Source organism: Callospermophilus lateralis, chromosome 16 (assembly GCF_048772815.1).
Source record: "Callospermophilus lateralis isolate mCalLat2 chromosome 16, mCalLat2.hap1, whole genome shotgun sequence".
Taxonomy (NCBI): Eukaryota; Metazoa; Chordata; class Mammalia; order Rodentia; family Sciuridae; genus Callospermophilus; species Callospermophilus lateralis.
The window spans coordinates 46,141,806-46,163,132 of NC_135320.1; the positions used below are offsets into that span (position 1 = coordinate 46,141,806).

Sequence of the window (21,327 nt, forward strand, 5' to 3'; positions counted from 1 at the left end):
CGGTCTGAATCTTGAGAGACATCAAAGTGGAATTATAGATGACATTGTGTATATGAGCGTAGACTTTAGGACAGATCTTGAATGGAGTCAAGGTAGTAAAATAGTAAAGCAAAGCTCAGCTAGAGTCAGAACCATCTGGCTCCTGTTCTTTCACAGGGTGCCCTCGAGCCATTTTTCCAGAACCCCCAAACTTCTATGAAAGAAAATGAATATCCCTACTTTGGATCACTCATTATTGTCTGTATGATCTAAGAATAAAACAAGTTTATATTTTTATATTAAAAAATATTGTCATAATGGGGCAAAACTACTGGAATCCAGAGTAATATTGCCTATTTTAGGCATAATGCCAAATCCAAAAATCACAAAATTCTGTGGATTATCTTCTTTATTCACAAAAAATCCACGATAAAGTAATCGCTGACCCTATATGAATGAGAATTCTTGACAGATAGATGTATAAACATGTTTGTCTGATTTCAAAAGTCTTTACTCTTTTCACAATGAATATAATTTCCATATTTACTTGATATCACCAAATATATTTTCCTAATTTATTTGATATGTCTCCTTCTCCCAACTAAACATCCATGATTACCTATGAAATCTAATGGTTTTTTAAAATATTTATTTTTTAGTTTTAGGTGGACACAATATCCCCATTTTATTTTTATGTGGTGCTGAGAATCTAACCCAGTGCCTCACGCATGCTAGGCGAGCACACTACTACTTGAGCCATATCCCAAGCCCTGAAATCTAGGTTTTATCCACCCAGATTTGGTAAATGATTTAATTCTTCTTGGGATTAGTTATTTTGCCTAAAATTAGAAAAAAAAAATCTATTCTGAATATTTTTCTGTGCAAGTTCCTTTGGAGGATCCTTTATCTACAGATTTTGTGCAGTAAGTTTTGTTATAAATACCTAGAAACTCACTCAGATAATATTTGCAATATTAGTACTTCCTTCATCTTCAATGGAAATGGGAAAACATTGCTTCAAGAAGTGTTCCCATTTGTAACCTACAAAGCTGTGTTTACCCAGAAAGGGAAACAATCTCTCATACTTGTTTGCATAGGTACTCATCACAGGCAAACTAGAGCAGATTCTGATGAGTAAATCAGAAAAAGCTTCATGAAGAAGCAATGAGGTGAAATAATGGTGGTAGGTGCCTATCTTCCTTGGATAATGAAGTAAAATTATTCAAATGTCATGCTACCAGTCCTGAAATACAGTTTCTTTTACACTTTGTTCTTAAAAACATCTTCTTTTGAATTATTTGTGAATATTCCATTCCTGCAGAACATTCTGTGATGACTACAGAATGGTCACTGTGTTTGAGACTACGGGTATAATATAAAGTTCTCTCCTCTTTAGTTAATACTTCAATGGATTTACAACACATATGTTAGTGGCTTCTTTCACTTAACCAAAGAAAGCTTCTCACAAGGAAATATCGAAATATTTTATTTCTTAGATAATAGCCCCCCCCCCCATTTTACATCTCTAGGGATCAGAATGCATATTGTTACAGAATCAAAATGTACTTGGCAAGAAGGACATGGGGGTGCACACATGAAATTCCAATGGCTCAGGAGGATCATGAGTTCAAAGCCAGCCTCAGCAAAAGTGAGGCATTACACAACTCAGTGAGACCCTATCTCTAAATAAAATACAAAATAGGGCTGGAGATTTGGTTCAATGGTCAAGTGCCCCAGAGTTCAATCACTGTTAACCCCCTACCCCCTGAAAAAAAAAGGAAAAAAAAATGTGCTTGGAAGGGTTTCCCTTCAATGATAGATTAAATAATGATATATCTTACAATAAATAGCATCATTAAATGACATAAAATATAAGTTAAAGTCATTTGAAATGGTCAAATTTTGGAATAATTTAAAATCCTGGGTATGATGCAGTCATTTAGTAACATTACTACATTTAGTAACATTACTACATTAGAAACCAGTTTCTGAGAAGTAGTCATATTACTCTTTATGTAATAATATCTATATTTTATGTTGTGTTTTGTGCCCATAAAGCAAATTTATATAATGCATTCTATTATTTGATTTCCCTTAACTCCCTCAACAATCTTTATACTAATGTTCTCTATAAAAATGTCCTAACTATAACTATAGTGTATATGGTTGCTCAATCAGTGTCACAGCACTGGGCATCATTTTATTTGAAGATAAGTGACTTATTTACCTTTGCTCTGCTGTGTTACGGAAGAACTGAAATTCAAATGAGCCCTCTTTGGTTCATAGTTCAGTATGTTTTCAACCTTGTTGCTTCTAGTAACTCTCATGGCATATAGCACCCTGATAATATATTTACTTTTCACTCGTATTGTTGAGGTATAGTTGTTATGTATAATTTTCCTTCCTTCCTATTCTCTCATTCTGATCATCAGTCATGTGTATTGTAGATTTTTTTTTTAAAGTATAAGTGGGTGAGAGTTAAGTTGAAGATGGACATAATTCTTTTATCTATCTATCTATCTGTTTATTTTTATGTGATGCTGAGGATTGAACCCAATGCCTCACACATGCCAGGAAAGAACTTTTTGAGCCTCTCCATCGTATGCCAGACACATAAGATTCATAGAATGTACGTTTCAAGAAAATATCGATGGAATGTGAGTTTTATTAGATTCTTTTATAGACACATAATTCTGGTATAAATTTACAAAATAAATGAATTTTCTCTCTCCCAGCAGATAATGTAAAATTAGAATAGGGGATCACTTTGCAATCTGAGAATCTCAGTGTAGGCTTGAGCCCTCGGGTTGCCTACTGTGTGTCAGCTTTGTGAATAGCCAGTAGACTGGAATGTGATTAGAAATGCTTAACTATTTTCAGGGTTGTCTTGCTAAAAGTACTGGGGCTTGTTAAATAAAGGTTTGGGTTTTAATTTTCACATATTTGAACATTTTCCAACATTAACAAAAAAGCTCAACCTGCTGATATTTTCCTCCCAGAAAAATAAGTTTATGGATTGGTTAAAAACGAAATAACATATTTAGGCTAGAACTCTTTAAATAAACTACTTGAGGACTTTAAAATTTAGATGTTATATTGGAGAAAATTTGGAATTGTATGCGGAAGGGTCAATAAATGAGAAAGGGTTTATAAATGAACATTATATACCTTTTCATTCTGATCATCAGTCATGTGTATTGCAGATTTTTTTTTTTTTAATTTTAAACTGGGAACTGAACCCAGGGGCACTTAACAACTCAGCTATATCCCAAGCATTTAAGTTTTGTTTTTTTTTTTTTTTTGAGAGAGAGACTTGATAAGTTGCTTAGGGTTGGCTTTGAACTTGTGATCCTCCTGCCTCAGCCTCCTGAGCCACTGGGATCTACTGTAGAATTTTGATTTTAATTAGATGTTTCTTTGAGAGAAGCATTCTTAATGTTTTAAAACAATTATGATAAGAAATAAGATTCATTAATCAGATTTTAGACTTGATCATGAATCACATGCATAAGAGAAAAGAGTTATTCATGTGATGTAAATTTTTTAAATGCTTTCTATGCTAAGAAATAAAACAATATAGAAGTTTCTGTAATGAAACAATTTAATTAGATGTTGCTGAATACTGAATTCCAAACTAAATTCAAGTGGACCCAAGGGTCATTTCACATGACAGATTTTTTTTTTTTTTAAATCCAACATGGTATCCATCTCATGGACATCATTACCCTAAACATGTATGAGAAGACATGAATGGTGTGAATATATTTTGCATACAACCAGAGATATGAAAAATTGTGCTTTATATATGTAATATGAATTGTAATACATTCTGCTATCATATATAATAAATTAGAATAAAAAAATTAAAAAAATAAATCCAACATGGTTGAATTCTTTGCCCAGATTCAAGATTTATGACCATAAAATAATAGAATGCTTCTTTTTATATACCCAAATAATCATACTCTTCAGAAACACACTTAAAATGCAGCAAAACAGAAAATATATTTTTTTACTATGTTGTTGAATGATTTAAATATACATAAAGTAATTAATTCATAAACACAATTTTAGCTGGAAGTATTTTTCTATTTGACTATTAGTGGTAATTTAAAAAATTCCAAGATGGGCCAGAATTTTGTCTTTTAAAAAATATGATTTTACAGTTCTCAATAGTTGAACTTCGAATGCTGTATCGCACTAGAATCTTGGAATTTATTTGTGAGAAGATGCTAAGAAGTGATTTAGAAACATAGCATTTTAGAGCTAAATGCTACGAAGACCAAAATGTATCCAAGTACCAAATTATAGTCTATTATGAAAAGGGCAAGCAGGAATCTGAGGGACCAAGTTCCATGCTGTATGTGAAGTAGTGAAAGAGTAGATATTTTAATCTGCATTTACAGATCTATTTAAAGAACCACCATTTCCTCTACTCTTGATTATTTCCATTCTTAAAAGATTTCATGTGGACCTCTGCTTTCAATACGTTTTATATGTCAATTACTCCCAAATCTGTGCCTCCCACTGATCTTTCCATTCAGAGGCAAACTCAATTATCCAACTGCCTACTTGATTCCTCTCCTTTGGTTTTCAAATAGATGCTTCAGATCGAACATGGACATTTCAATCTCTTCCTCTCTTCCCCCCCAATATTCTTTTCCTTGTCTCCTTTATCTCCAGAAATTGCACTACTCAATTTTTGGGTGAAGATCCTAGAAATTGTTTCATGTTCCCTGAGATTCAAGTCATAAGAATAGTTTATTATGATTACATTCAAAAGGAATCCTTCATCTATCTCTTTTGCTTCACCTCCACTGCTACTGTCCTCTCTGCCTGTCCAATGGTCTCTCAAGTACCCTTCTTACTTCCACTCTGGAAGCCCATTCTTCACAGCAGCCAAAATGACCTTTAGGGACACACATAAAATCAAGTCATTGTGCTCCTGAAAATCTATACTGCCTTTCCATTGTACTCAGTACAAAGTCTTCCCGATGACCTCCAGGACGCTGTGCCATTGGATCTCTACTGACCTGCTTGACCTCTTCTGACCACTTAATGGCTATGCTTCTAACCACAATGCTTTTTTCTGTTTTTGAATGTCCTATTTTCATATCCTTTGCACAACTATTTCATCTGTCTACAACACATTGGTCTGAATGGTTTCATATAGCTAAAACCTGTCCCTCTTCAGGTACCCCTCAAGTGTGCCATTCACAAGTGAGTTCCTCCCCAACTTCCACTACTTCCTAATTACTCCTTATCTCCAATGAATCTTTATCCCTAAAAACCTTGCCATACTTCTTTGTAACATTTTTCAATGTAAAAATCATTAAGGTCATTATTTTTTTTAACTCCAACAGAATGTAAGAGCCATAGGAAGACTTGTAGTTTTTCATATTATCTATCTTTATTGTCTAGCACATGTGATATAGTATGTCTTGAAAAATAAATTTTGAATGAATTAATGAGGGCTAGGCCAGGACTGGTACAGACATCTGAAGGAAACAGATATTAAAGTTATTGAAAATGGAATCGACTGCCTTATAGTCATATTGTCACTGCAGGCAGCTAGGTACAATTAAGTAGGGTCATAAATCTAGAATGAATGTATTGATAAATGTTATGACTCTGGAATTATATAATTATATAAATATGCAGTAATATATTTATACAACACCTATAATTCATGATATATCAGATCATACACCTGGAAATTATATGGAATCCTACTTTCAATATTTTTAAAGCCTATAAAATCACAGTAATTTAAATAAAACACAGTAATAAGATTATATTTGTACACTTTGCTCTATCTTACAAAAAGTGTTTGAAGTAGAAAGGAAATGAACTGAAACCCTTTTCTCATTTATTAACAATCTTTATTATAAATTTGGTATCAAATCTAAACTGATTTCACAAATTTGAGGTATCTCTCAAATTAATTTAATATTAGTACTAATAACTAATATTTATCTGTAAAGTAAAGTTTTTCTAATAAGAACTAAATTTTTAGAAGGGGAATAAGATTTTAAAAATATTTCCGGCATATATGGGAAAAAGAACTATCTGATAATTAAATGATAACTTTTAATATTATATATGAAAATCTTGTTTAAACTGTTATATGAAAGCCAAACTACTCCCCAATCCATATTGAGGATTGAACCCAGGGTCTTTGCATGCTAGGCAAGCTTTACCACTGGGCTACATCCAGAGCCCAAAAGCTAACCTCTCGTTCTGGGCCTAAAAACCAATCTCTCCAACATATCTTCTCAGCCTTCTGTCCTTTGCCTAGTCCTGAAAGAGTATATATAAATAATCAAAACTAGAGAATTGAACAACCTCAAGGGTTATAACATTTTAAAGAATATAAGTCTGCAAATTTATTTTATTTAGTGGTCATTATTCTGTGGCAATAAGTACTTCATTTTTTTCTCTTCTACTATATTATACTTATATACTATTGAGAGTCATTGTGCTTTTTGTGGCTCTAGGAAACATCTCTATGCTGAATCCTTTTGTTTGTGATTTTCTAAGAAATGTTTTAGAAAAGCCTTGACTATATTTTCATGAATTAAAATCTATGGATATTTTGTTATAGAAATATAATATACATAAAAGTTGATAACGGGATAAACTCAGAAGTGTACATTCTTACACATGGAGGCCAATTATAGAATTTCATCACAGATGAAACTCAATGTCTGAAATCATTTACAATTAAAAATCATAAATTTTAAATAAACATATTTATATCCTTAGTTACTTTTCTCTTAAAGCTGGAGGTAACAAACGGATATTTTATGCCAGGGTAATCAGGCAAACTCTTTAGGAGCACGAAGGACATTAAAGCCTATGTATTCTTTATAATGTGCTTAGAAAAGGCAGCCTAATGGCATACATAAGTCCTACAAACCAGTGAGGGCTAATTAGTGCTTTCATATTGTTACCCAGTTAATAACAATTTAGTTGAAATTTGAGTTTTCATCTTTATTACTTTTTCTACTTTGTATTTATTTAAATTAATAAAAACAGTCTTCATATATTTTATATGTAATATCTGTCAAAGAATGGACAGGGGTGGAGCTATGTATACTTGGTAGCTACTATGAGTTATAAGGCTAACAATTTTTTAGTTATAAAAAAAATTTATGAATCCTGTTAGTGATGTCACAGGAAAAAGGAGAAGAATAAAGTTGCTGGGATGGGATGTTGTACTTCATGCTAACAGTATCTACTGCAGTGATAGCTTGTTAATAGTTCACAGCATCTGCTTGTTGGTAACTTAATAAATGGCTTCTGAGGGAATACCTGTGAGTAAACTGAAATTATTTGAAAATGGTCACAATTAACTGTGTGTGAAGGGTAACCATTTAACATTGAGTGTAAGGACACACAAAGCTTGTACTAAGAAGTATTTTTTTCCTAGATGTAGTAAAATTATAAGAAAATGTACTGTAAGGACACATATATTCACTGCCTATGTAGCTTTATAGGCATGCAAAGAACATGGAGAAAAGAAAGAATATATATTGTAGAACTATACACCATAATAAGTAGGCTGATCCATAATGAGGGGGTGTGGGGGGAATGGAAGAATTTTGAGGGGGCCAAGGGGAGGGGGCACAGAAGTAGGAAAGACAGTAGAATGAGATGAATATCATTTCCCTAGGTATATATATGACAACACATGTGGTACAATAGATACTACATCGTGTACAACCAGAGAAATGAAAAGTTGTGCTCCATTTGTGTACAATGAATTAAAAAGCTTTCTGCTGTCATGTATAACTGATTGGAACTAATAAAAAATAAATTTAAAAAATGTATTAGAAAGAAAAATCTAAAAAAATACATCACAAGAAAGTCACATTAGTTCATTATATGGTGATTTATCTTAAATATTATATTATTTAAAATGTATTTTAAAATATTTTCTACTGCATTAACTTGTGTTTATAGCCACACAGATTCGTTATCAACAGCGCTTGCCTATGATAGGCCAAAAACATTGACTTCTGGAAACATTCATTAACTCTTTCCTATGTGATGTGTGTACTGACCTGTCCCCTTTGAAGAAATAGGTTTTCCCAACGTCCTCCCACCAAATGGCTGAGTCAATACCATGGGGGGGAATTCCACTTCCGAGAGTAATCAAGTCATGAGGGTAACCAGGTTGAAGAGTTGTGTCCTTGAATACCCAATATTTGTTACCTGTACGAAATAAGTGCAAATGCAGAATGCATTAATTGAATGTCAGATTAGAATATCTCTACTAGCACAATGCATTTAAGTTATTTGCATGGAATCTTTGAAATATGTTAGTAGCAGTCATGTCTACAATATTGATGTTATTTTTGAAACACCAATGTTATTTTCAAAAACAGATATAATGAATAATTACACAGTAATATATTCAAAATTGCATTCATTTAAAAAATAAAATAAATTTACAACTAGTACTAAAGACATAATTCTGAGTCATAGATCCAGGATTCTGCCCCTGGGAATTAGATCCCCTATTTTTCTTCAAAGCTAAGTCATCCCTTAGTTTTGTACATTCTGTATGTCCTCAAATTGCTTTAATGATTATGTCTTTTGTGTTGAAGCACTTCCTCTGGGCTGACCTCTTCCTTTTATTATGTAAAAAGTCACAAGTCTCTCTAGTCTTATAAACCATCCTCCTCTGATTCTGCCCTCTTTCAGCTGTAAACTATCCCTCTCTATAAGAGTGGTAACTGAGGGGAGGACAATTTAAACCCTAACCTGTGCAGAATTGCCAGCGCACGATAACACTCAAGAGCAGGCCAACTTCAGTCAGTTGTATTGCTGCTTGGAAATTCTCTGCAGATGACATGTCTCCTCCTGCCTCATGTCCCAGCACAATTGAGCACCACGTCCTTCACAGTATGCTCATCCAGTTGTCTCCAACCAGTTCTCCCTCCACTGAAAGCTGATTTCATACCCAACAGTGCATTAAAACTTCTTTTCTTCTTGGAGTCCTCAAGGCCCTCCAAACAGTTCTTTACCCTTATCTACTGACAGAATTGACCCTGTAGTGTAGTGCACTTTCCTCCCTAAGAAGCTAGAGAGCCATTTTTCTCTTGGTTCCTCTCTATCTTCTGCAGTGCTCTTTTCTGAACTTATTTTGTCAGAGACTCTGTTCCTTGCTCTCATTTTTTCTTTCTCTATAATGGAAGGAATCACAAACTTAGATGCCTACAAGGGCTAAGTTAGAGATGGCAGGATTGGAGTATCTTCACTAATATTGGACATTTCTATGAAAGTCAGTAAATATCCATTGCCGCAAAGGCTTCTCTCTCTCTTCTCTGACCACTTAGTTTTTTTGAAAGATCCAACAACCTATTGAATTACTAACCTCTCCTCGGGTTAATATTTGGTAAAGTAGGAGTTTCTATGTCCTTACTAACTAATGTAAGGCCTTGCTTTATTTTAAAATATTTAAGTACCACTCTTGGATGAGGACTACGTATACTGAAGCATTCAAGTCACACCTAAAGACATTTAAAATTCTTAAACTGCCCTAAAACAACACAAAACAAAACCAAAACCAAACTCCACATCTTCAGCCTGGGTTTAATGAGGACTCTTGAGTTTGAAACCATGGGAAATCTCATTTATTTTCTAAGACGTTCTATTACCATTTGATATAATTTACAGTAAAATGTTGAGTGTCTCAGTATTCAAAGAATCATGTTAGATACTAAGAACACTAAAGAGAGAAAGACTGAATTTCCACCATGATCATCCTACATGAAGAGGCAGACTGAAGCCAAATGCACATACATATAATTGCAACAACAGAAAAACTAATAAGTGCTATGAAGAAACATAACCTAAACTGAGAAAAAGAAAAAAAATAGAGGGTCTTAATTTAAGGTCAGGGAAAAATCTCTCTAAAAAAATAACATACCAGCCGGGTGTGGTGCCACACACCTGTAATTCCAGTGGCTTGGGAGGCTGAGACAAGAGGATTGTGAGTTCAAAGTCAGCCTTAGCAAAATCGAGGCACTAAACAACTCAATGAGAACCTGTCTCTAAATAAAATACAAAATAGGGTAGATGTGGCTCAGAAGTTGAGTGCCTCTGAGTTCAATCCCTGGTACAAAAAAAAAAAAAAAAAAATCTAAAGAAAAAAAGTATTTATGCAAAGAATGTCAGGACAAGTGACCAAGCAGAAGAGAATTAGTTATCAAGGAAGTGAAAGATTAGTGAACAGTAATGAGCAAGGAGGATGGCACTGATAACCAACCTATGGGTCTGATTTTAATTTGAGTGCACTAGGAAACCATCAGAGATTAAATTATAAAAGGATACAATCAGTTTTATATTTTCAAAAGGTGACTTTATTCTTTCGTGAAAAATGAATTACTGTAGGAAGAAATTAAAAGACGTGTCAAGTTTCTTTTGCAAGAAATAATTAACTGAATCACTCATTCAACAACCTCTATAATACATATACCAAGTGCTGCTGCAGATGCCAGAGGTATGGGAGTGAACAAGGAGAGCAGCATCTCTATCTCCTAAAGCTTAGATTCTAATGAGTGTTGTGGGAAAACCAGCCTTAAATAAGCAAACAAATAAATGAAGATACCCCCAGAGGAATAAGTATTTAAAAACAGAAAAAGGACATAAATGGAGATGGATGGGATGGGGGCTACTTTATAGTGGACACAGAAATGATCCTCCTATTCAATTGTGGACTTGTATCATTCAAAGGCTCCAGCTCAGTGAAGGTTGTTTTTGATGAGGGAAGTATCAAGAACATATGCTGTCATGAGAAGAAGTTTGTTATGTGACTAGAACATAGTACGATAGGAGTGTATAGTAAGGGTGGAGTTAAAGCTCAGATAACCTTTACAGGAGTTTGAATTTTGTTTTAAAGCAAAGACAAAATCATTGAATAGTTGCATTAGAATGATCATCAATCGTAGTTTGAACTAAAGTTGCATAAATTGAGGTGTAGAAGAGAAAATGAATTCATGACATATTATAGAGATGAAATTATAGGCATTTCTGAGGGACTGGCAGAGGGGAGTAAACAAAGATAATACCAAGGATGATTCTCAAGTTCTGGCTTGTGTAGACAAGAGAATCAGAGTGTTATTCAATAAGACAAAGATGAATGGAGGTGGGTTCAAATCAAGAGTTTGAGATGTCAGCATGATATCTACATAAATCATGTAATCAACTGATGTGCCCATGTGAAGACAACAATTTTTAAGTTATAGCATAAAATGGTGTTTATAATTTACAATTTAGTGAGATTATCTAGGAGGGAGTATATAGAGAAAACAAAGAGAAGCCAGAACAGGGCTTCTAGAAACATTTGACCTTCAAATAAGATCACATAAAGGAAGAATATGCAAAAGAAGAGAAAGAAGAAGAGGCAATGAGAAAGAATAAAATAATAGTATATTTCAGAAGCCAAAAAACAGAGTGGTAATAAATGGCGCTCTCTAATCCAAATATCTCTTGAAAGCCAAACAGTTTATATAGTTACCTATTGGGATTTTCTGCAAAATTAATTTACAAGTCCAAAATTGTATTCATCCCAAGATCTTTCTTCTTCTTTTCCTTCTTTGGCTAGATGGCCTATTAGTTAGTCAGGGGCTCACATTATTTTTCATATTTAATGATTTATTACATTCAATTTATTTGAATTCCTAACTCTCACTTGAAGTTGTCTGCTGAATCCCACTCTCATTGTAGCTAGCATTAGGCATTTCCATATCTCTTCTAAAGATAATTGCTTTATCTCTTATCCTCCATTGTCTCCCTCTATGCTATCATTCCAAACCTGGAGCCAGCCAAAGTGCTGCAGAGGAAGCTATGGAGATATGGTGCGATCAGAGGAGCAGAGATGAGTAGAGCCATCCATATTTCTCACTTGGCAATGTGGCCCAGGGGGCATTGAGAGAGTTTCCCACTCAGTAGGAGAAAATATTTGTTATATAATACGAAGCCTGAGAATCCATGATGGCTATGGACAAGAAGACATTATGAGGAGGTAGAAATTGTGTCAAGAGAGATGGAGTGAAAGAGAGAAGAGAATGGAATAGAGTGAAGAGCAAACTATGAAGGGGAGAGTGACCAGGGGGTCACAAAGAGAGTTCTGTTCCTGAATTGTGAGTTCTTGTCATACACCACAAATCTCCTTTAAGCTCTATTAACCCAACTGGGTTCATTTTCATCTAACTGAATGAGACTGTTCAATATACATTTTGAACATTTAAATGTCAAAAAAAGATACTAGATGCATTTGAGTTCCCAAGTCTCTTGACCAGGGTTCTAGCTTTTAGCCAATATTCCATGTTGTCATCTAGCCAGGTGCCTTAACAACAACTTTCTAGCTTATATTATTCCAAAATTCTCCTTTCTAAGCTCCCTGCCACCAGTTGGTTTCTCTTTTATCTACTCTTCCCAAGGTCATTAAAGAGATTTCCCTAAAAGGCAAACCTCATCTCTCTTTTGTTTAAAGTTTCCAGTGATTTTTTACATTGCATTCAGGATAAAATTCAAAGTTCAGCTATATGCCATTCAAGGTTCCTTTCAATATAGGTGACATATCTCATTCTCATTCCATTTTTCTCCCTTTTTTGGAAAAAAATGTGATGACTGTTTCAAAATACAGTGTCATTGCCCTGGAAAAGATTTCCTTTTTGAGAAACACAGGCCAATTTATTGTCTGAGTACCCAGTCTTTACCTTTATTGTATTGTTAACTAGTACACTACACTGGCTGGCATGGATCACAAACTTTCTCCCAACTCCAGGCTATGAGAAGACTTGAGGAAAAATATCATACATGACATGATATTTTCCTGAAGCACCCCATAAAAATGCCTGGGAAATAAGAGGTACTTAGCAAATGGTTATTGATGCAAAGAACCATGTTTAATATTACATGAATAATCAAATAGAGGATCAATAAAATGGGACAATAAAGGCTACATCAATAACATGATACTCATTAGTCTTGAATCCTGTTAACAGAGCAGGAGAAATGAGTTTTATTACGGTAGTACCAAGTCTGAACAACTATAAAGGCATACCCCAGGATCGTGTTGGAAAACCATTTATATAAGTGATTATATTAAATTGTGTGCTGGGAAATACTGTCATACAAATATAAACCTATCCTGAGCCCTTTTTAAATCTGGAAATTTCATAAAGAAAAACCCTCACCCAAAGGTCCAGATCATTTTCTTGCCAGATTCAATGAGATAGAACATTCAAGGAGCTGTTTCACAGTATGCTCCATAGTTTAGTCATATCTCTGTAGCTATTAAAATAGAGGATCTTAAAACAATAGAAGAAAAAGAAAGGCCTATTCTGCTGGCCTGCACCTCAGTGACTCATGGCATCCTTTCCTTTCCTCTCATTTTTAATTAGGAAAGGGTATATAGTTTCGATGTCTCCCATGCTAGCTATTTAGAGTAAATTTTTAATCAGTTCAACTCAGTTGTCCTTTCATGCAGGAACGTCCTGGCATGCTTTACAATACTTCCCTTCTCAGTTCCTAAATTTTATCATTTGTAGGACAGTCTCTTCACACTATTTCCAGGGATTAAACTGGATGAATCAATACCCCAGGATGCCCTGGTGTACATGGCAAGAGAAAATGTTCACAAAAGCTTAGTTGATAAGTTGTCCTTGAGTCTCAGGAGAGGATGTTGTGAAAAACAAACAGTTGTTCTAGGAAATTATTCTTATTCTAGTACAAAACTGTTACTTAAAAATTGTATTACAAAAACACTTTTCTATACTGTTGGTATAGTGTTTTCCATCAACAAATAGGAGAAATACTCAGTCTCTCACTTTTAATGATCGTAGCTTTGCTATAGAAGATCTTGAATAGCATAATTTTCTGTTAGGAAAAACACCAAGTGATTTTTAAAAATATGAACTTATGTGACCTTTAAAAAACAAGGCAAACCAGAAAACTTATCAGCAAACGTAGGTTTGCCTGGTGGATTCCCAGCAGTTAAATACAAAACTTGAAGGGAGACATCTACCTTGCCTGCAGTATTTGTGTCATAGAATTCAGGGAAATAAAAATGATTATGAGTGATAACATTTAATTTTCCAAGTGTTTTCTAAGGAGATACAATCATATAATTACTTTTGTATCTTAGTAAATAAAGATGTTCACATGACAAAATTGATTCATTTCTATAGTTTTTTTAGTACATGAAATTCATGATCAACGAATTCTATTTTGAATATAAAAGGTAGGTTTTTAACTACCTTACCATCAGACTGTCTGGTTCTCAGAAAATACTGCTTCTTTGTCAGAATGAAGGTATTTGCTGGATTTCAGATGAAGTCAACATATTCTAGAGCAAGTGGAAAAAACTGGTCCTCACTGACATTGTACTTGCCAGAATGTAGAGGAAAATATCAACAAGCCAGAGCTAACGGCTGAGAAACTTTAAGTAAAAAGTATAAACACAAAGAATGTTGAGAGTTAGAAAGGACTTTATGAATCATTGGCTATGGTGATTTTTCAATGGGATTCATTTATTTACCTAGTCAAAGTAGGTAAGAGATTATTAAGAGCCTATAGAGTCATTGAAATAGGAACTGCAGGTATAGTGATGAAGAAGGCTCTTGTGGAGCTGACAGACTAGGGGAGAATATAGACATTAGAGAAAAAAAATCCCATGAAGAATTTAATAATTAAATGAAATGTTATTCCTTCCAGGATAAATGTAGTATCTAATGACATCTGACCTCTTCATTTTCTTCTTTATTAATCAAGAAGACAGTGCCTACTCTGGAAGCTAAGATTCATACCTGTTTCCTTAAACCCTGCAACTGAGCTCATGTTACTGGTGGAAGTGCACTGTATTATTTAGATGTACTAAATCAGAAAGATTGTTGAGAACCCAGCCAACACCTCCATTTATTTTACAGGTCCCAGAAGGGATGTGCCTTAAACCATACAGGCAGTTTTTAATAGATCTGTACTATCGTCCAGGTCTTTTAATTCAGTGCTCACTTCATTATCCCAAATCAACTGTCTAAACAAAACAGGTTCACACTCTTTGTGTTCAGAATTGCTTATGATTTCCTCTACATTTATTAACAGAATTGTATTTACTCATTCTTGCTCATTGTATCTTCAGATATACCACTTGCCTCATTCCAAAAAAAAAACAAATTAAATTAAATTAAAAATAAGGGCTGGGGATGTGGTTCAAGCGGTAGCGTGCTCGCCTGGCATGCACGAGGCACTGGGTTCAATCCTCAGCACCACATAAAAATAAAATAAAGATGTTGTGTCCACTGAAGACTAAAAAATAAATATTAAAAAATTCTCTCTCTCTCTTTAAAAAAAAATTAAATATAAAATCAGCTATACTTGTTTCTTCAGAGTCCCTAAAACTCTACACAAACATTTATGTACTACGTCTTCTATTACAACAATGGTCAGTAAACTAGGAACATTAGCTTTGGCCTATTTGTGAATAATGTCCATTTATTTACATACTGCCTATGTTTTCCATGACCTTTCCATGACAGAACTGAGTAGTTACAAGAGAGATCCTATGATCTTGAAGAATAAAGCCTTTACTATGTGGCCTTTTATAGGAAAGATGGAGATGTACATTCTTAAAGGCTGGATAACTTCAAAGCCTGAGCTAATCGCAATTCAATATTTATGTATTCTTTAAAAATACTTCAAGGATCTGAAAAAAATACCAAAAAGCATATATATATATATATATATATATATATATATATATATATATATATATATATATTTCTCCTTTTTTGTTAGATTCTTGGTTTACTTGAGCATGCAAAAGGTTTAAAGTCAAAATAGGGATGGTAGAGCTATCAATTATGATCTGTAAGATCCTGGAAAGTCACTATATCTGAGCGCTTTTTTTTTTTTTAATTTGTGCATAAAATTCAACACCTCTCATTTGGAGTTCTGGAAATAATGACATATCAAATATACTTACTCTTGTTTTTGGCTCATGGTGTCTGTAATGGTGCTTCTTAATATTATAACATACAGAAATACTGGTCAAATTTGCTCTTCACTTACTCCAGTAAATAAACAATACCAATAATAAATGATTAGGTATATTGATTTACACTAGTGCTCTTTATTGGAAATATGTTTTAATTTCTCTATTGTGTATAAGTAGATAGCTAAGAAAATCTGAATAAATATACAACTCTGAAGGTCATATGACTTTTGGTTTCTAGCATTTATGTTTTCTAGGTTCCACAATATTATCTAGTTAACAGAGAATTTTGAATGCATATGCAAATGTGGTAGCCACTGAGGTGTACAGCTCAGATCTCCCTTCAAGAGAGAACTTGCCATCAGCCAGGTGTCTCTGAGTCTCTATCAGTTGGGTGAAGGTCATGCTCTTCTCCAGCAGCCTCCAGCCAAAGAATAAGCAAAGCAGAATACTGAAGTCTGGCCATTCTGCTCTACACAAGACTCTTTTAATAGTCACTCTTTGCTCTGAATTTCAACACTGGGTTTGCCAAGACTATGTCATAGGTATAGCAGCTTGCTCTCCCTTGATCCTTCAAAAGCTGACCTCCCTCTTCAGTAAACCTCTTGGCCTCCTAACTTTGCCTCTGTGTATACTTGCAACCTTTTGTTTACTATGCCACTTGGAGAATAAAAGGTTGTGAGGAGGAGAAAAGTTTTTAGGTATGCAAATAATACTGATATGAAAAAATACTGCAGTTTGAATTATAAATCCAAATAGATATAATAAAATACACCACAGACTTTTAAAATACATGTTGAAAGAATAGGTGTATCATCAATGAAGAATTTCAATCATCAAATATTTGTATCTTTGATTCAGATGACCATTTCATCTCAATATACAATAAAAGGTTAATATCAGAATTTTCTGATTTTAAAAATTAACATTATAAATTCATTTTTGTAGTTACTAATACCATTAAATGTAAATCCCTTAATCTAGTATAGCTCTTTAGACATAATTTTCCATTCTACAGAAAAATAAGTAGTGACTGCACACACCTATGTATAGTGAAATATTTCTTTTAGGGTATCCATTGTATTATGTAAGCAATAATGTGTTTCTATTTCAAATAAACTTCATTAGAACTCCCTAAACCTCACAGGAGCAATGAATTCTAAGCAGCATACAGAAATTGCTGGTTTATGAGTATTCATTCAAAATGAAGTAAAAATGCAAGTAATAGAAACCATTTCTGAAATAAACAGCTCTTTTCTTTGCCATCTTCCGCTGCCACATATTTTTAGACAATTATTCTTTTGCTGTACATCTTCTGTACGCCTTTCTTATTCCCAAATTTTATTATGCTCTTCTTTCTGCCTCATATATTTTTGTTTCCATCCTATAAATGATTTTTACTTCTTGAAATGAAACTGTCAGACACAGTGAAAAGTACTGTTTAAAGTTATTAAATAATAGCAACAAAAGGAATTTTGAGAGAACTTTTCAACGACTCGATTTTGACAATGCTTAGCAGCTTCATTTTAAAATTTACTTTCTCTTCCTGAAAGGATTGTACCAGCTCAATTTTCAACCTAGATTTTTTTAAAAAAAATATTATTATCTCATAACCATTCAGTCTGAATATGACTAGCAATTGGGAATGTAAACATCTGCCTTAGTTTTGTTTACAAAAATGTTGCCCTATTATATTGGATCTACCTGAGTAATAGTAAGATAGCTGACAAGCACAGTGGGGAATGCACTCCACTGCTGGAGAAAAGCAGATGACTTCCTTGAGGTGTGATGCATTTTCAATTTCTGGGTCTCTAGCAAAAGAAACCACCCTATGAACAGGAATAAAGGAGAATGCCTTGGTGTTCCCTGCCAAATGTCAAGAAGAGGGGCAAGAGAGGTAGATCAGTGATAGTCACACAAGCCAAGTCACCAGCCTGCTGACATTTAATAAGAAAGGCCTGGGGTTTGACCCTCCCCCCACACCCAAACACAGGCTACAACACTTCAGAGCATCTTCACTATGGTAGAGGCAGTGTGTGATGGTGTCCTGACACAACAACAACAAACCAAAACAAAAAAAACAAAATTTAAAACCAAAAACAGAAAACAAACATTAACAACAACAACAACAACAACAAAACCAGATTACACAATCTATATAGGTGAATTAAAAAAAAAAAAATTCTTTAAAATGTTTATGTACTTACTTGTACCTTGCTTCCTTTGAAGGTTTTTTAATTGGAAACAGAGGTAATAAAGTGGTAAAACATTTAAAAATAAATAAAAATAAGACTAAAGAAATTAGGAAAAATAGAATGCAGATGAACAATATAAAATAGAAATGATAAGACAGAAGTGGTTATCAACATTTTTTTTAGCCATTTCCATTATAGGTACTCATTAGAAAATACTTTATAATACTTTATATCATTTTTAAAATTAAGTTGAGATTATATAAAATTTTTCTCTATCTTCAGTAAATGGATAAATTCTTTATTAAGATGCAGCTAATTTTGATTCTACTGAAGTTCTCAGATGCTGGCACTTTCATTGACGGGGGCAGTTCCTGAGGAGCGAGGTGCCTGTGCTTAAGGGGTCACCCCACCTGACTCTCACTGAGCAGCACTAAGGAACTAAAATTAAAATATTTTGTTTCCATGAACTATTCCAACACAGACAGGAATGCATAGTAAAGTTTTTTTCTTTAATAACAGCTTTATTTTGATATAATTATCATGCAATGACCAACATATATTTAAAGTAAATCATTTGTTAAATCTTGACACAAATATACCCACTGAATGATCAACATAATCAAGATAATGAACAATTTTATCATCCCAGTTTTTCTCATGCCTCTTTGTATTCCTTCTCTCCAACTTTCCCCAGGAAACCACTGAGGCACTTTCTGTTGCTATAGTTCAGTTGGCATTTTCAATAATTTTATATGAATATTATGATACATTATGTACCTTTGCTTTGCCTAAATTCTTTCACTCAGCAAAACTGCTTTGAGTTTCATCTGTGTTATAGTGTTAATTAGTAGCTTATTCATTTTCATTGCTGAATATAATTCCATTATTGGATGCACCACGGTTTGTTTATCCATTCACCTCTTGAGAACACTTGAGTTGTTTCCAATTTTGTATTATTGCAATTATAGATATATGGAAGTTTTTTCCAGAAAGAGCGTGCAGTTTTGCATTTACAAAAGCTAAGAATGAAAACTGCAGTTCCTTTCAATCTTGCCAACACTTGACATTGTCAATCTTTCAAATTGTGTCGATTTTAAAAGATCGGTAATGGTAGCTCTTTGTGAATTTAATTTATATTTTCCTAATGAATAATAAAGTTAAGCATTTCCTCATGTACTTATTTATTACCCATATATCATTCTTGGTGAAATTTTGTTTAAACTCTCCTTGTTTTTATTGAGCGATTTTGATTTCTTTGCATTGAGTTTTTAAAGTTCTTTATATATTCTGGCTACAAAGCCTTCATCCTATACTTGGTTGGCAAGAATTGTACCTTGTCTGTGCTAGACTTCATTTTTTTAAATGTGTCAGTACCTTAGATTAGGTAGAGTGAAGTGATGGGAGGGGAGGAGATGTGGGGATAGGAAAGATAGTGGAAAGAAACAGACATTATTACTGTTATATATCTGTGACTGCATGACCAATGTATTTCTGCAACATGTACACTCAGAAAAATGAGAAATTATATCCCATCTATGTATAACAAAGTACATAAATGCATTCTACTGTCATGTATAACTAATTAAAATGAATAAAAAAATTTTAAAAGTGTCTTTAGAGAGAAATTTTTAATTTATTTTTTCTTTTGTGGATTATGATTCTGACATTTTATTCTAAGATATTTTTTTCCTAAGCCAAAGTTTAAAACATTTGTCTCCAATATTTTCTAGAAGTTTTATAGGTTTAGCTCTTACATTTAGGATAAAATCATTTTGAAATAATTTTTGTATATGATACAATGTATGGATTAGTTTATTAATTTACCTACAAATATCCAAAATCCTTAGATATTCATATTTGGACATTTATTGAAAAGTCTGTCTGTTCTCCAATAAATTTCCTCTTTACTTTTCAAAGGAAAATTTAGTCAAAAATTACTTGTCCATACATGTTTGAGTTCATTCTTTGGTCTCTATTTTGTTATGGTGATCTACTTTTTCTATTTTTAAGCCAACTCACACTGTTTTAATTACCATAAATTTAAAATAAGACTTGAAATCAAGTAGTAATTTCAAAGTGGTTTTGATTATATGCATGTTTGAATATGAATTTTGAATCAGCCTGATCATTTACTACCAAACATGCTGCGTATATTTTAATTAGGATTTCAATGAAGTTATAGATAAATTTGGATAGAATTAGCATAGCAATAATACTGAGTGCTCTGACCCACGAATAAAGCATATTTGTACATTTACTAAGTCTACTTTCACTTAGCAAAATTTTGTAGTTTCCAGTGTGTAGGTCTTTCACATTGTTTGTAGTTTGATTCCATACTACTTGGTGTTTTGGGACACTTATGACATGAAAACTTTTTTTTTTCCTTTCAATTCCTGATTGTTCTTTGCTGGTTTGAGATGGGGGACAATTCTTCATAGGCATCTTCTTTTTCAGTATGTCTTAGAGAGAGGCAGTGACTGCCTTTGTTCTGTAATACATTTCCAAGACATCTGTATACCAAATAATCTTGGGATTACAGAGAAAGTGTCTCCTTCCCTGTTAGGGGAAGGTTTGTTTACTGTCCAATATAATAAAGAAATGCTTCACTTCAAGAAAAAAATCAGGCAGGTTTACTTCTCACTACGATGAATTCAAAATTTTTAAGTTTGAAAAAGTGGTTACATACACAGAAGTTAGCTGGCCCTATTCATATTAAACATGAGAACTGGGCTTCAGAAAACTTATTGAAAATATCTATATTCTGGCTTCTAAATTTATGTGTGTCTTTTTCTGTAACTGCAAATTCTCATGTTTTCCTCCAACATTCATGAAAGTGACATTAAATTAGTAGCTTGCAAGCAAGACAAAATCTCAGAATCTTCACATTTCTTGAAAATATATAGAAACATAATTGATATTCATATAATTATCTTGTGTCCTGCAACCTTGCAAAATTAACTTATCAATTTGAGAAACTTTCTAGTTGACTGCATTACTTCTACATAGATAATCAATTTGCTCTTTGAACAACTGTATTATTACTGTGATTCTTTCTTTGTAATATGGATGTTTTTTATTTATAGTTTTTGCCTTACTACACTAGATACAATCTCCAGTATCATATCGAATAGACTTGATACATGCAGA

General features: G+C 33.4%; 1 protein-coding gene across 1 annotated transcript in view; it reads right to left on the reverse strand.

Moving 5' to 3' along the window:
• The window catches only part of Mmp16 (matrix metallopeptidase 16), a 253,800-nt gene that overhangs the window by 5,656 nt on the left and 226,817 nt on the right, over positions 1-21,327 (reverse strand). The window contains exon 8 of the mRNA XM_076836056.1: positions 8,046-8,196. Within this exon, the coding sequence (XP_076692171.1) occupies positions 8,046-8,196 (151 nt within the window). The remainder of the gene's footprint in view (positions 1-8,045; positions 8,197-21,327) is intronic.